This window comes from Meles meles, chromosome 8 (assembly GCF_922984935.1).
Source record: "Meles meles chromosome 8, mMelMel3.1 paternal haplotype, whole genome shotgun sequence".
Classification (NCBI taxonomy): Eukaryota; Metazoa; Chordata; class Mammalia; order Carnivora; family Mustelidae; genus Meles; species Meles meles.
Window position 1 is genome coordinate 61,990,210 of NC_060073.1, and position 16,855 is coordinate 62,007,064.

A 16,855-nucleotide genomic window follows, 5' to 3' on the forward strand; every position below is an offset into this window, starting at 1 on the left:
CTGACCAGGATGGCAAGGATATCGAGCACATTATTACCCCTGTGATGGGTATTCTGAAGGACTAATTGGGTGGGCGCCGAGAGAGTAGAACTTGCTCTGAGCTGACAGCGGAAGTATGAGCAGCAGTCAGGTGAAAAGTCGGTGGAAGAGAGATCCCTGTGGCCAGAGCAGACTCTTGTCACAGGAGGCTGGAGTGTATGGGCCCAGAGCAGGAACCTCAGGTTCAGTGATTCTGTGACCGTGGAGGCAGGGGATCCCTCCAACCACATAGTACTTCCAAGAAGGAGGCTCCCATCTTTTCCTGGTCCTCTCCCATCCACATAGACCTGAACCCCACCCCATCCCCAGTGCCCCAGACAGCCCAGTATGGAAGGGGCCTCTGTGGCTAGCCTGGGATCCTAAAGACAAGGACTGAAAGGGACCTCAGAGAGCCACCAGTGATTGTGTTAGGACTCTGCTTGAATACCCCCGTGCTGGAGAGCTCATTCTCATAGACAACTTCCTAAGGGGGTGAGCAAGCTCGGATTAGGAAAATTCCTCCTGCTGAAACTTACCTGTGAGTTCCCAGCTGGCCCTAGCCTTGCTCTGCTGGGAGACAGCCTCCTATAACTTCTGGAGTCACTGGCTTGGATCATTTGGCTTGCACATTTAGAGCTGTGTGACCGTGGGCAAGGTGCTCAACCTCCCCAGGCTTCATCTGTAAAATGGGGTATTAATGAAGTTGGGAGGACTAAATACAACGAAGTGGGGGGGGGGGAGTCTCAGCGAGGGGCTTGGGACACAGTAAGGCTCAATAAACCTTAATTCTCAGGAATTACTAGGGTAGCATTATGACCACATGATCCACGGGGACACTGAGGCCCGGAACGGGACGGGACCGGTGGGCAGGGGTGGCCCCACGGGGGCGAGGGCAGCCGAGCGGGGAGCAGCGCGCAGCTGGGCCGAGCGGGGGCGGGTGGCCGTGGCCTCAGGGGCCCTCTCCCGGCTCCGGCCCCCCTCGCCGCCCGGGCACCGCTCCGCTGCCGCGCTTTACGAGCAAAAACAAACACGTCCCACAAGCGGCCCCTGTGCGGCGCGGCCCCGCGCCCGCCAGCGCCGCCGCCGCCCGGTCAAAGCCGGCTTTGTGCCCGCCCCGCCGCCCCCGCGGCCCAGGCGATTTTAATTAGTGTCTGGGTCTGCGCCGGGAGATGGAAATCAAAGCCCCCGTTCTTCCAGCGCCCCAGCCCCGACCCCCGCCTCCTGCCTGCGGATCCGCAGGCTCCGCGTACCCCTGCTGGCAGCCGCGGGAAGTGGAGCCCTCCCGGAGTTCGAATCGCGCCTTCTACAGCGCACGCGCCTGGGGCACGTTATGGGCTGCCCGAGCCTTAGTTCCTCCGGTAATCATAGCCCTCGTCTCTGGCAGCCAGCACCTAAAATGTTGTTGGGAGGGCTGATGAGGTCTGACTCGGCCGAGCAGCCACTGGAGGCATGGGGAGGAGGAGAAGGCCTTGAGGGGGAAGGCTGCACCGTGGACAGCGCTCCAAGTCCGAATTTTTGACCCATATGATCTTCAGGGCTTCTTTTTTTTTTTTTTTTAAGATTTATTTATTTGACAGATAGAGATTACAAGTAGGCAGAGAGGCAGGCAGAGAGGCAGGCAGAGAGAGAGAGAGGAGGAAGCAGGCTCCCAGCCAAGCAGAGAGCCCGATGCGGGGCTCGATCCCAGGACCCTGGGATCATGACCTGAGCTGAAGGCAGAGGCTTTAACCCGCTGAGCCACCCAGGCGCCCCTCTTCAGGGCTTCTTAAAGGGGTAGTCTGGTCGGACCTTCCGTTCTGCCTGGGGTGCTTGTTTAAAATTCCAAAACCCGGCCCCACTCCACAGAATCAGAATCTTTGGGCTTGAAGCCTCAAAACCTGCATTTTGAATAATCCCTGTGTTGCCTCTGGTACATTAATGTGGGATGTGCAAAGGATGAAGGAGCCATCTCCTGTAAGAAAAAAACTCCTTCCCATCTCCCCAGCACCACGACTGAAGTGGGACATTTGAGCCCATCACTTAGCCTCATTCCCCTCACAGAGAGTCCTCCAGGATCTCAATGTCCTTGCTCCCAACATGGGCACAACCTCACTCGTCCACCCTCCTTCCTTGGGGTTTGGGAGAATCAAAGATGTCCTTGAGTGGAAAAGGCCATTAGAAGCAGGAAAACTCCTAACACCCCCCTCTCCCACACTCTGCCATTAATACCTCTCGAGGCATTTTGGTGCAGGGCTGCTGCTGCTCAACACCTGCTGTGGTTCCCAGTTGCCTTCAAACTAAGACTTGGACTCTTATCCGGGTGTTGCAAAGTGGGTCCTGGCCACACCTTCTGCCTGCTTTCTCACGGTCCCTGTCTTGGTCTGAAGCCACCCTCCATCCCCACCTCATCCCAGACACCTGCACTTTCTTGCTTCCTTGAGTTTGCCCAAGCTGTCCCATCCTTGGAAATATACCTCCCTACTACCCCCCCCCATTTCAAATAGCCAGATTTTGTCATCTCCTTACGACCCTGTTGAAAAGCTACCTCTTCTATTCCTGCCCCACCCCTGCCCCAGTAGAGTTTTTCATCTCCCACGAACTATTTCAGCAACCTACTCCTCTAATGAGGTCTTGGGCTTGGAAGTTTGATGTACCTGGTTTGTTACTCCGACTCCACCACTGTGTGACTTTGTGTGGGTCTCTTAATTTCTCTGAGCCTCTTTTTCCTTCTAGCAATAATTGAGGGGATTCAGGGACATAAAGAAAGGGAAGGTACTTGGGGCAGAGGCTGGTCAGTGCAAGATCATGGTAAAGAGTAAAGGCTCTGAACTGGAGTGCACAGGTTTGAAACCACATTTTTTTTTTTTTAGATTTTATTTATTTATTTGACAGATCACAAGTAGGCAGAGAGGCAGGCGGGGGGGGGGTGGGGGGGCGGAACGGGCTCCCCGCTGAGCAGAGAGCCCGATGTGGGGCTCAATCCCAGGAGCCTGGGATCATGACCTGAGCAGAAGGCAGAGGCGTTAACCCACTGAACCACCCAGGCGCCCCTTGAAACCACATTCTACCTCCAGTCATTGGCAGTATGACTTTGGTTAGGATTGCTAAACTCTTTGCCTCAATTTCCCCAGCTATGTAATTCGGAATAATAGTGTGGCAGATAGTCCCTAGTCGCCCCCCCCCCCCCCCCCCCGTGATGTTCACACCTTGTATAATCCTTCTCTTTGAGTGTGGGTGGAACCCGTTACTTGCTTCTGGCAGTGGAATATGACAAAGGTAAAGGGTTTTTGCAGAATTAGATCCCAAATCACTTGATTTTGAGTCACTCAAAAGGGAGATGATCTTGGGTGGCCTGATTTAATCAAGTACAACCCTTAAAAGAGGAACTGGACCCTTTCTGGAGTCAGAGACTCTGGCCCTTACTTTGAAGAAGTAAGCTGCTCTTGTAAGACCAGCTGGTGGGGTCTAGGAACTGAGAGTGGCCCCTGGCTGGCAGCCAGTGAGAAAACAGGGATTTCAGTCCCGTAACCACAAGGAGATGATTTTGCGGAAAACCTGAGGAAGCTGGGAAGTGGGTCTTTTCCCCAGTTGAGTCTCAGATGAGACCACACCCCTATGGATACCTAGATCATTGAGACCCTAGCAGAGAACCCAACTAAGCTGTGCCCAGACTTCTGACCTGTATAAACTGAGATAATACATGTGTTTTAAGCAGCTACATTTGTGCTAGTTTGTTACCCAGCTTAGAAAACAAATACAAATAGTGTCCCCCTAATAGGGTTCTGGTAAAGACTAAAGACTAAAGAGTTCACTGAGGCAAAGCTAAGGGTTTGGTTCTGGGTCATGGGAGAGACTCAGTGGTAATTAGGTGTCATTGTTATATTTACAATACAGCACTTTACAATAATAAATTATAATAATAATAAATTTTAATCATACTAATTTTAATTAGAGTGTTTACAAAAAACCATAGGATTTGCAAGCCAGAAAACTACATTTGAACAAACTTGCTAGGAGACCTTCCCCTTGCTAGGTTAAGTCTGTAAGGATGCTCTGGCTGCAAGTACCAGACTGACTAATAGTGGCGGTCTTGGGTTGGGATTCTTAGAAGCAGAACTTAAGGCAAGGAATCATGTGAAAATAATGTATTAGGAAGTGTTTCCAAGGCAAACCAGTAGTAGGGAAGTAGAGAAGTGGGATTGGAGGGGGAACGTGATATCAAGCCAAGTCCTGCAAAGAGGAACTTTGATTCCATCCTACCAGGGAGCTCCGGGGACAATGCAGATCACTCCTCAGAGCTGGCCAGATGAGTGAGAGCAAGGCAGCTGGAGGACTAACACCTTCATACCCATTTGTTATTGGTCAAGGGCCTCCCTTTGGGTAGGGCAGGGGTGTAAATTCCCAGGCTCTTCTGGCTTTCCATGCTCGTAGCTAAAGTGGGCTCCAGCAGCTTGAAGGCCATCCTTCAAGGATGACAAGGAGAAGCAGGTGCTGGATGTTGGGAGGGAAAGCACAGTGGGAGCCGGTGTGTATGAAAATGTTAAAGGGATGAGAGGGTCATTGGCAGCGCTGCTGCGGTGGCATAAGCTATAAGGACATCTGTTGTTTGCTTAACAAGAAACGTAGGTGGTCCCCAGCTTGGCTCAGTGTGAGTCATTGATGTCATGGAGGACTCAGCTCCTTACAGCCTTCCTCAGCACTGTTGGCTTTCATATCCTCAGCCTCATGGTCACAGTATAGCTGCTGCAGCCCCATATCTCATATCCTTAGCTGATAGCATCTGAAGTAGGAAGCAAAACAGGGCAAGCTTAAAGGCTTTCTCCTCATGTGACTTTCTCCTTTGGGGAGGAAAATCCTCCCTTCAACACCACATCAGAATGGGATCACGTACCCAGTCCTAGACCAGTCATCGACAGAGGAGAGTTGGGTTGCTAAGGCTGGCTTAGATTGGTCAGTGGTTCGCCCCAGCTGCTGAGCCCCCATCCAGATGGGGTCCTGTGAGTAAGAAGAAGGTAGGAAAATGGCTGCTGGAAGGGCACCAAGAGTGTCGGCCACAGGTCATCACTTTTTCTCATTTGCAAAAGGGAAATTTTGGTACTTGCCTCTGAGATTCGGGGTGAGAATGAAATGAGCTGATTTTAATTGCTGCGTTTGTCCACACTGTTTTTTTTCTCTGTTGCACTGAGCTTGCTGAAGGCAGGGGCCATGTCTGGCTCACTCTTGCTTCTGTTGATTCGACCCTCTAAAGAGTAACCCTATCTGTTTCTGTCCCTGTGTTGCCACACCCTGGTATGGACTGCCACCACCTCTCTCACCGGCAGCTGGGACGGCTTACTCATGGACCGCTCAGCTTCCGTTCTTGGCTCCCTCTAGGGCTTTCTCCCACAGAAGCCTGACAGATCTTTGTAAAACACAAATCCGATTGAGTTATATTCCTGCTGAAAATCCTTCCAGGCTCAAGAAAAAGGGTGGATATGGGCCGGTAGTGATACTCTGTGTAAATACTGACTTGGAACAGCGCCTGGGCAGTCAGAATAGGCACCAGCATGGACAGCCATGTCGGCATATCCATTCTGAGCATCAGTCCTGTTTGAAGGGCCCTAGGAGAACTGGCCTCTGCCTACTTCTCTTGGCTTCTCTAGAGACTGTCTTTCCCACCCCCCACCTCCCTGCCTGCACACAGCCCTCCTGCTGGCCTCATCTGCTTGCCCTTCCCCAAATGTACCACTTGTCTCCAGGCTTCTGAATGTGCTGATTCCCAGGACCGGAACGTGACTTCTTCACATCTCCTGGCTACTTCTTTCAAGCCTCTATTTGGATGCCCGCTCTCCCAGGAGGCTTTCTCTGACTCTCCTCTCGCCTGGCCTCATGGCCACTGTGCTTTCTTCCGGCAGAGCGCTTGTCACTCCTTCGTCATTGTGGATCTCTCTTTCTCCCTCACTGGAAGGGGATCTTCCTGAGGGCCCAGTGGGATGCACAGGACAGCTGCATCCCCTGTGCTGGTAGTAGTAGGTAGTGGGAGTGATGGTAGTGACGGTGGAGGGCAGGACCACTCTCACACCCACGCCCCACTCTGACTTTCTTTCGGCTGCACCCTGTCCCATAGCACAAGGAGTCCACAGGCTTCAAGGAGATGTGTGCCCCCACCCTCTTTCCCCACATTCTGTGAACCCAGGATCCTGGAATTCTCTGCCCCAACAGCCCAAGTCTGTATCCGGGACGGCATAGTCCTCTTCTCTAGGTCTGTCCTTTAAGCCAGAAGGGATAGTTTGCCCAGGGGGGAGGAGGGAGGTGGGCTTGGATGCAGCTTGGACGTTGTTTCGGCTGCTATCACTAGGTGACGAATTACCCCCAAGCTGAGCAGCTTATGACAACTCTTTTTTAATGCTCATGAGTTGTGTGGGTCAGGAACTGGGCAGGGCACAGTGGGAATGGCCCATCTCTGCTCTACCATGTCTGGGCCTCCGCTGGGAAGACTCAGTGGCGAGGGCTGGAATCATGTGGAGGGGTGCTCAGATGGATGATGCCGGTAGCTTACTGGGAGCTCCGCTCTGTGGCTGTCCACTGGCATATCTCTCCGTGGCCTCTCTGGGTGCGTGGGCTTCCTCACGGCATGGCCACCACAGAGTTCCTTAGCCCTCTTACGTGCTGGTTTAGATGCCAAGGGCAAGTAGCTGATGAAGCAGAGCAGTAACTATATCACCCTTTGTGCTCTAGCCTTGGAAATCACCCGGCATAATTTCTGCTTCATTCTATAGGCTAAAATGAATCACAGCCCACCCAGATTTAGGGAGAGAGGACAGGGGCCAGACTTTTCAATGTGAGGAGTATAAAAGCATTCTGGACATGTAAAAAAATATATTTCATTTATTTATTTGTCAGAAAGAGAAAGACCACAAGCAGGGGCAGGGCGGCAGGCAGAGGGAGAAGCAGGCTCCCGACTGAGCAAGGAGCCTGATGCGGGGCTCCATCCCAGGACCCTGGGATCATGACCTAAGCCAAAGGCAGACACTTAACTGATTAAGCCACCTGGGCATCCCTATTTTGGACATGTTTTAAAACCACCAAAGACATGCAGATTGGGGTGTCTACTTGTGTGTGTACTGAGGCCCTTCACACTCTAGGACAGAGCTGAAATGTGAAGAGAGGTGGACTGAGAACAGGAAGTCAGGAGCCACTGGTTTAGCTGTCTGTGTGTTTCCATGTTCTGGCAAAGAAGTCAGAAAATTTTAAGTTTGAACTTGGCCTTCTAAGTCATTAAGAAGGTATATTTGTCAAGGTAGGAAGATAGAACATATTTATTTAATAGTTCATTAGTTTGATTTATAACTTTTAAATATTTAGGCTATGATGTGCAGGCTCCATTGGTTTTCCAGCCTGGGCCCTGCAGTGCGAGGGGTGGTCCTGGTAGTGGAGGATGGTAGTGGCAATGGTGGGGAGGGGAGTAGCGATGATCATTCAAGGCTCAGTAACTATTTAGTGAGCATCTACTCTATGTCAGCAGCCAACCACATCTCACCACTGTTGTCTTCACCATCCACATCGTACCTCCTTCCGTCATGTCCTTCTTCAATAAGCATGCATTGAATACCGCCTGTGGGCGAGGGGCTGGGAATGCAAAGATGACCGCCATGTGGTCTCTGGCCCAAGAAGCTTACTGTCCAGTGGGAGAAAGATCATTGAAATCCAAAAGCATGTGTTTGGTTACAGAAAAGCAAATAATGCTGGGGCGGCAGAGAGGCTCGGGGAGAGATTTTTCTGAGGAGGACTTGGAGCATAAGCTGGAGTACTACAGGAAGAGACGAGGGAAAAACATTCCGAAAAGAGGGAGCAGCATGTTTCGGGTGTGGAAGGGAGGACACTGGTTTCAGAAGCTCTCTGAAGTTGTAGCGATGGTAGCTGGGAAGGGGGATCTCGTTACTGACCATGTGTGTGCTGTCTGCCTCCTTATTTGAGGAATCTGCTCCTCCCACTTCAATCATGGTTCTAATACCTTGTTCCTGACCGCCTAGGATGGATTATGTACCCAAGATGGACCAATCAGTGTCATGCCCCAGAATATTTCCATGGGAATTGGAAGGGCCAGAAGGGCAGCTCCTTTGTGCCCTCTCTGACTGAGAGCTGTTAGGAGCCTGAGGAGTTGGGACCTGGAAGAGCTGGTTGGCAAGAACAGACTGTTATGCAGGGTACAACAGAGAATGTCTTGATGGGGTCAGAGCCCATGATCAAGGTCTTCCGGAGCTCTGATCCATCCCACTTGGTGAGGCAGAGCAGCAGATTGGATCCCAGAGTGCTGCTGGGAGAGATGATGGGGGAGTTGGACCAAAGAGGCAGGAGTTGGACCAAAGACGCAGCAGGAGCCAGATCCTGAGAGGCCAGGAGGGAAGGCATCGAGGAAAGGGCTTGATGAGGGGAAGCAGGGTAAGATTTGCATTTCTGAAAGATCACTCTGAGTTGATAGACAAGACTTGCTGGGAAGTGGAGGGGCAGGGGGCGGGGGTGGCAGCAGAGGAGCGGTGAGAAGGCTGATCTCACCCCGCCCCGACATCATAGGGCACAGAGAGAGCATGGACGTGGAAGTCAGACCCTGCAGGCACTGTAAGGGCTCAACTCTAGATCACGTTGGACCTTGGGCAAATCTTGTGGCTCTGTTTTGTGCTGGAGGTGAAAAGGTAGGACAGGGGAGAGACATCAGACGTCATATGGTCCTTCAAGCAGCCCTGAGCTGGAGCAGAGATCCAGGTCCTGATTTCCACTCTAGAAGGTCGGAGAGAACTCCCTGTCCGCAGAAATGCAGGCCACCCCACCCCCTTCCAACCTCAGTCAGCCTCGTGCAGCACCTCCTGTTCACCTTCCACGAACTGGCCTTGTGGCAGGGGAAGGCAGGCAGGGTGTCTTCCAGGGACCAGGATGAGGGGAAGGGGGGTGTGGGCCTGCCTTGCAGAGAGATGCCAGTGTGCCCGATGGGGCCCCAGGCCTTCCCTTACCCCCAGGACAGCCCCAAACCACAGGCCACGTCCTGTTTCTCAGAAATACTGACATTTCCCATAGCCCAGGGTTCGTGGAGGGACAGGGGGAGGTGGCTTCTTAGCTGCTGAAGGAGGAGGAAGAAGCCTCCCCAGGAAACCCGGAGGGCAGGCTTGGCATCATAATAGGAATCTCAGGTTTGGGGGCCAGGAAGCTACCTAGGGAGGGGGAGGCTCTGAGCCCAGATTGGTTACACCTGCCTCAGCCTGGGACCTGGCACCTTCAGTGTTCTAGGACCCATCACGGTATGGAATCGCCGACCTTAGCTGGAATCCAACCCCTCCAGTTACCAGTACGTGATCTTGATTAGGTCACTTCCTCTCCCTGTGCCTCAGTTTCCTCATTTCTTAATGTGGTGGACAATCCCCATCTCCATATTATCCTAGGGGATCAGACAAGAAAACAGACTTGGATGTGCCTTGTTAGCTAATGGCCAGCCTGTGTGAGGGGATGCCGCTACTCCTTCCGGAGTCCAGCCTGTGCTTCCTGGCTACCACGTAGGACTCCCTGCTGGAGTCTGGGGAAGCCCTGTGAGTAAGTGCAGGGCAGCCTTGGGAGACCATCCCTTCCTTCTCCCTCATCACACTCATGGGGAGACCAGCAGGTTTACACAGGGAGTTAGTGGCTGAGGAAGAATGGATTTTAACTCGTCCTTAAACTTCCCCTCTTCCATCCACACTCCTGTTCTACTTTCCCTGTCCTGTGAGGTCTCCTCATCACTAGGACTTGCTTACATCTCTCCCATCTGAAAAACCCCCTTCTTCTATCCAGGTCCGCTGCCAGTCACTATCCTGTCTCTCCCCTCTCCTTGACCAACAAAGTTCTTCAAAGACTTGTCTGTTTCCTCACCTCCTTGACACCACCTCAGCCCCCCCAAAACCTCTTCCTGCCTCCCCGCTCCCCTGACATTGCCCATTGCCACAGGGACCCGAAGCCCCCTGGTCCCTGGGGAGGACCCTTCCCAGGCCGTGTATTACGGGACCCTCAGCCGCCACACCCTCCTGCTTTATCTCTTGCCTCCACAGGGAGTCATTTGCTGAGGCTCTGGGGTTCGCTGTACAGTCTCTCCCATGCAGTGTCACCCATCTTCTGGCTTCAGTAACCATCTGTAGGCCAACAGCCCCCAAACCCCTACCTCCAGCCCGGCCTTCTCCCCAGACCCATAATGTACCCCCAAGAGCCAGGGGTATCTCCTGAGACTCAACGTGTACTCAACTGAAACTTCTGGGTTCTCTCTGTAGTCACCACACGAGACACTACACACTTCCCCTCGTGCTTTCCCTCAGCCCTGTGTGCAGTCCGTCATCTGTGCTGCCTTCCCTCCTGGCCCCACTGCCTCTCTCCTGCCCCAGCCATTGTCACAGGCTGCCAGGCCGTTCTTCACCCAGCAGGCAGGGCTAGCTCCCTGACCCACAGATCTGACCAAAGCACTGAAACCCTTCTAGGGCTTGCGGCTGCCGTCGGGATGAGGCCAGAGCTTCTCAGCTGGGCGTTCAGCCTCACCTGCCTTCGCTCTTTGCCTCGGATTATACTAGCCGGCAACAGTGACCCATTTGTGATTCCCCGTAGAACATGCTCTGTTTCATCTCCCATGTACCGTCTCTTCCTGTGCCATCTCTGTCCCCCCCTTTCTTGTGATCCTTCTCACCCTTCAGATCCTGCTGAAGTTGTCCTCCATCTGGGCAGGCCCGTGCTCCACATAGCCCTGCTGTCGCAGCCCCTGGCACTCGTGGCGTTGTGATGCCCTTTCTCCCCCTCCAGACTTTGGCTCCTTGAGGACAGGCAGAGCTGTATTGGGTGCTTATACTGTGTTGGTCATCTAGCATAAGACCCATCCCAGAGCAGCTGAGAAATTGTGTTATGAGTGAATACATGAAAGGGGAAGACGAGTCTAAGAGGTGTAAACCCATGGGAAAGCTGTTGAGAGGTCCCCAAGGCAAGCCTTATGTGTACATCCTCAGAAATGTCCAGATCAAAAGGAGGGGGTGCAGATACACCAGAGGTGCCTGCCATGGTGAAGAAGTTTGGGGTGAACATCACGGGCTTCAGATAAGCCCATCCAAGAGACGAAGAAGGCAGCTGGCCCTCGGCACCAGGAGAAGGACACAGGGAAGTCCACTCCCGTCCTGAGGCCTCAGCACCATTTCTGATTACCTAGTCCTACCTCCGACCCCGTTCTCCAGCAGAGGGGAGGAGCCGTCGGGCAGGGACAGGGCTGGGGGTGTCCAGGAAAGCTTTACTGAGAAGGGACATCAGAGCTAAGTTGGAGGATGACCGGAGTTCCCCAAGTGAATGGCGAGCATTCAGATTCCTGTGCTTTGAATGTGAGATGCTCAGAGCTCATTCACGTAGTAGGGTTAACTCATGCTTAACCCTACGTGGCGAGCAAGCGAGGCCAGAGTGTTGTGTCTTCTCTCACAGCCACAGGTAGAAGCTGTGAAGAGCTGATGTTTTCTGCCTCAGGGGAGGAAGGGGAGATTTTAGCCATGTTCCTCAAACCCCAGCCTCTCAAACCCTCTCAAACTCTCAAAGTTGGGGGAGGGGCATTTGGGGAGGGTGGCACTCATCCCTGCTCAGGGAGGGCGGCACTGGTAGGCAGCTTCACAGACTTCCCAGACCTCAGACACCCAGGTACAAGAGAACAAGGCTCAGGGGACAGTCATCAGAGCCCTTAAGTGGCTGGAGATGGCAGAACTCCAGCCCTTAGGCCATCTTACACCACCTCTCCACAGCTTTGGCTCCAGCTTGGGGAGGAGGGCAGTGCTGCACTGGAGGGGAACCATCCAGACGGCTTTGACAGGCTTTGGGGAAGACAGTGGCCCATCCTGATCCTCTGTTTCATCTTCTCTAAAGTTTGGGTAATTCCTACACTGTTCATCTTACGTGGAATCGTGAGCATTAAAACATCTTTGAAATTGCAAGTAATTGTACATGTAGGCAGGACAAATTATTAATGTTGTCTTTAATTGTAACTGTTAGGCTCTCTTCCCAGATTGTGGTGCTGGGGCTGGCAATATGACTGCCAAGTCTTGGAAGTCCTCAGAGGTGAGACTCTTTGGGCTTATGCCATGGGTCACGATCTGGGCAGACCAGGGGGAGGTATGCTAGCCCGGAGCAGGAGACCTGCCCCCAGCTCAGCCTCCGCTCCTGCCCTGCCCCCCATATCCCAGCAAATTACCGCTCCTCACAAAATTCAGTGTCCTCATTGTAGAGCGTGGCTGACATTTGTAAGGATCCCTGGAAGATTTTCTGGGGGAAGTGCCTTGAGGCTCTCTTTACCCCTCCACTGGCTAACTGGAGTCAGTCCCTTTCCTAGGCTCAGTGCCTGTGAGCTCCAGGAGCTGCGGCGCCCATAAAAGCAGGAGGAGCCATAGCAGTGGGGGCGGGGCAGGGACCGAAGCAGTGCGGTGCAGGGGAGAGGCCCCAGAGGCAGACAAGGACCTGGGCGGGGAGGCTGGGGGATCTAGCCCTGGCTCTGGTAACAATTCCCCTCGAGGACAGGGGCCAGTCTCTACCCCTGCTGCACCTGTCTCTAGCCCTGTAAAATGGGCATAACCAGGCTTGCAGCCCCTGTGGGAACACGTGGAGACTGGACAGGAACTCAGCAGACAGGGTTGAGGGGTAATGCAACTTATCATTTATTAATATATAACAACAAAAATGATAAAGCTCATATCTGCAACTGTTTAGGTCTTTGTTATAAGGTCTTGGTTGCTTTGTCTGGACTGGCTGTGACCTTCAGCTCCGGGGTCTGGGCTAGGAAAACATTCCAGTGACCTGCATAGAGGAAAGCAAAAGAGGGGTGTGGGGTGTGCATGTGTGCATGCGTGTGCAGAGAGAGGCAGTGACTGTGGTAGGAAAAACTTAAGAAGGACGGTGAGAGCCTGGGTTCAGAGTCCACAGGAGGTAGGAGATGGGTATTTCCATCATACCCCCATCCCAGTCAGTTCTTGGCACATGACCCCACCTTCAACCAACCAGCATTTGGGCCTAGGCTGGTTTCCTAACACCTGTTGGTGACACTCCCATCTGTGACTTCCTTCTGAAACCCCATCTTCCTCAGTATAGGGTAGGGCAAATTAAGGGGCATCCGAAGGAAAGTGGTTAGGAGGGTTTCGATAGGAAATGTTCCAATAGAGAGGGGGTAGGCAGCATCAGGGTTTGGGGGCTCAGGCTTCCCTCCTCCACAGCCCTGTCTCCCCCACTCCCAGGACCAAATCCAGATGGTTCTGCTTCACCTTCCCGCTCCCAAGCGCCCTGAGTTGAGAAATCTCTGGCCCAGACGCCCACTGGATTCCTGTGCCGGGAACTGACGTCTGTGGCCGACAGCCACCCTGCCCCCCTCCCAGCACCAGCAGCCGGGAGCTCCCCAAGAGGCCCTGGCCTCTGGCCCAGCTTTCTTCCCAGGCCCCAGTCCTCGGCCAAATGTCTTACCTTCATGGGTGCCAGTGAGGAGCCGGAAGTTCTGTGCCTCTTTCTGGAAGTCTTGCTTCCTGACTTTCTTGATCTGAATCAAGTGGAAGATTCCTGAAGGCAGAGGCAAGGGCATGAGAAGGAAAGGTGGGGCCATGCAGTCAGCGGAACAGGGTAACTTAGAGATGCGACCTAGTCATCCCTCCCCTCCCCTGTTCCGACCGGACACTAAACCCTGTGGACTAAATTTCCTTGGTATTTTGAACCTACCCTCCCATCTCCACTGCCACTTTCCCCATTCTTGCCCAGTCACATCTTGCCTGGGTCACTACACTAGACTTCTGACCCCTCCTACGCCCCCTGCAGTCTGTGATCCTAACTGCAATCATTTGAAACCATGCATGACCTGTCACTCCATTTCCCTGACCTCTCATTGCCTCTCTGCTGACCCTCTCACACTACTCACCTGTCCACGGAGGGGGCGGGGAGTGGGGGGAGGGAGCCCATATGGACTGGTCATGCTTTTTTTCTGGTTATAGAATATATGATAAAAATCGGTAGGTGTGCTTATCAGACTCCCAAGGAACGTCAGGTGTCAGAGTGGTAGGCCCCCTTTCAGCACGAGGCTCTGTTCACCCAGCCCCGAGCGGCCTTCCTGTGCTCCAGCCCTAACGGACTACTTAAAGTACCCTGAGGGTCCGCAGCCTTTAGTCATCCTTGATCTCCCCTCCTTGGGGCACCCACAGCTCTTAGCTTCTTTTGGTGATTAGACCTATTTCCAGTATGCTCTCATCTGTCGGTCCTTGTCTCCTCTGGTTACTCCTGCAGGGTTTTCCTCTCTGGCTCCCCTGAGCTTGACCCACATTAGTCATGTGGGACAAGTGAGTGAATGAACAAATGAGTGAATGATCCCTCAATGAATGGATGGGTAAGGAAACATATGAGTACCCTGTCTAGCCCGGGCCCTAAAGGGAACGAGGCATTAGCTGGATCTCCTGATGTTTTTGTCCTATGGGAAGCTGGCCACAGGCACCACACCTGGCCCTGAGGTCCCGAGCACATGGGCTATGAAGTTGCACCAGCTGTGACTGCCAGGGTCTGTGGCCAGAAAGAACAGATGTGACAGCAAGGCCTCTGCTAGGCCAGCACAGCTCTCAAGAAAACTAAGAACTGGCCTTGCTTATGGAAATCTGAGTAGGATGCCACTGAGGAGAACGTTAAGCACTAAGGTCCAGGAGGCTGGGAATGTCTAGCATCATTCTCAGGACCCCTAGTCCAGATGTCAAGGACCAGGCTATGGGAAAGACTTGCTCCGGAGGCCCAGGCTACATCAGAAGCCTGAGATGGCAATAGGTCCTTCTGCCCAGGGCTGCTGCTGCACACACCCCGGAACACAGATTGGAGAGGAGGTGATAGGGATGAGGGGAGGTCTTCACACTGTGGCCTGTAAAGCATGAGCGTAAGAACTGAGCTCTTGGATCTGGAATCGAGAGCTGGCCTGAGGAGCATGGCCATGCCATTGGACGGTGGGCCAGGTCTGAGGGCAGCTAGACTCTGAACGCCCAGGGCAGAGATGGTACCGGCAGGTGAGGCTCAGCTCAATGTGAAGACAAACCCTTTCTAGATGGGGCCAGGGCCTGGAGACCATCCAGGAGGCTGTAGGGGGCTTCCTTCCTAAACAGGGGCTGGAATCAGGATCCCTGAGGTCCCTCTACTCTGAAACTTCAGAATCGAAAAGACTCTTCACAATAAGCCAGTTTCTGGGGCCTGAGGCTGGCCCCATGGTGGCCTGGCTTCCCTGAGTCTGGGTGTCAGCATCTCCAGGCCAGTTCACCTCTGGGTGAAGAAACAGGGTTTCCCACTGACAGACCTCAGGAGTGTTTGCTTTGACCCCCACAGTGTGGGGCAGAGAGGTGACTGGTGAGGCACTTAGGCCGCCCAGAGGGTCAGGAGATAGGGGTCGGGCGTGTTTGCCAGTGACAGAAGGGTAGAGCCTGGTACGGTGAAGCTCAGGAGTTCCTGCTACCTACTCCTTTTCTGCTGGGTCTGGTGGTAGTGAGATTGGCCTTGAGCTACAACGCTCTAGTCTGCACCACCCTGGGCACGTCTTGGCCTTCCTTAGGCACCTCTCTGAAAGCATTAGGTCACCTCCGTGGAGGCGGCACTGGGGAGAGTCAGACCTGGGTTTGAATCTTTGCTTGACCGCTTAAACTGTGTGACTTTGAGCAAGTGGTTTTACCTTTCAGACTCAGTTTTATCTGCAGGATGGTACGTTCACACATATCCCTCAGGTTTCTTAGATGGATGAAAATGAAACACATTAGCAAAGGGCCTACTACACCCCAACCGCAGGGGAGAGCACAGTGCATGGAACTCTAGGCTCTGGGGCCTCTCTGAGGCTCTCGCTGCCACCTTTGCCTGCATTGTGCTCCTCTTGCCTTCCTCATGCCTCCTCCAAGAAGCCTTCCAGCCTGACCAGCTCAGCTCCCGGGGAGTTCCTGCTGCATCCAAATCACTAAGTCCTGGGTTCCCATGGAAAGAGACTGGGGTCTGTTGCTCTTTGTGGTCCTAGTACCTTGTGGGGTTGGGGGGAGGTCTGAAGTAAACCTGCACCTGTCCAGGGACTGAGGGGACCTCAAGGCACAAAACAATGATAAGGGTTCCTGAATCTAACTCCTTGGCTGTGGCAGAGCACCCACCAGCCGCTGCTTGCACACCCCTGTGAATTGAGCTTGCTCCCTCTTCTTTGACAGAAAGGGTCTAGGTATGAGAAAGTGCTTCCCCTCATTGGTGGAAACATGCTTCTCTGTAATTCTGAGTAGGTGGGATGAAGGTGCTAATATTTTAGCACCTACTGTAGGTCAGGGCTGTACCCATGTTATTTCATTTAATCCTCCAAAAACCCTCCTTCCCAATTAACAGAAGAAAAATTGAGGCCCAGGGAGGTCAAGTAATTGCCCAAGGCCACACAGCTAAGAAAGAGCAGAGCCGGGATTCAAACTCAAGGCTGTCTGATTCTCAAAGCTGTTGTTCTGACCCTTGCAGTCACTCAGAACCCAACCGCTCCCCCTGCCAGGGGCAGTCCTTCAGAGCCAGGAAGTCAATGGTCCTGTCCCCCTGAGTCTTCTCTTCTCCAGGCTGAACGGCTCCGCTTTCTTCGTCCGTTCCTCCTAGGACAGGAGGCAGAGTAGAGCAGGGAAAGAGCCGCATCTGACGCCACAAGACACGGGCTCTAGCTCCCGTCCTCCACTTACTGGCTGTGTGGCCTTGGGCCAGGTACTTCACCTCTCTGAGCCTCAGTTTCCTCATCTGTAAAATGGGGATAATAATACCTAACTCTCAGGATCGTTGAGGATCAAATGAGATCATGAATGTGAAGCACTTTGTAAACTCTGAAGTGCTCCACACATCGGTTATC

General features: G+C 53.2%; 2 protein-coding genes across 4 annotated transcripts in view; one reads left to right on the plus strand and one right to left on the minus strand.

Moving 5' to 3' along the window:
* The window catches only part of POLD3 (DNA polymerase delta 3, accessory subunit), a 105,395-nt gene that overhangs the window by 86,068 nt on the left and 2,472 nt on the right, over window positions 1-16,855 (plus strand). The window lies entirely within an intron of this gene.
* The window catches only part of CHRDL2 (chordin like 2), a 28,888-nt gene continuing 24,754 nt past the window's right edge, over window positions 12,722-16,855 (minus strand). For 2 of the 3 annotated variants that reach the window (XM_046014523.1, XM_046014524.1), the window contains 3 exons: window positions 16,692-16,746; window positions 13,459-13,551; window positions 12,731-12,801 (listed from right to left, as the gene is read on the minus strand). In XM_046014523.1, coding sequence (XP_045870479.1) covers window positions 13,461-13,551; window positions 16,692-16,746 — 146 coding nt within the window. In that variant the 3' untranslated portion in view covers window positions 12,731-12,801; window positions 13,459-13,460. Of the gene's footprint in view, window positions 12,802-13,458; window positions 13,552-16,691; window positions 16,747-16,855 lie in introns of all 3 variants that reach the window. The other variant, XM_046014522.1, reaches the window with a different exon arrangement.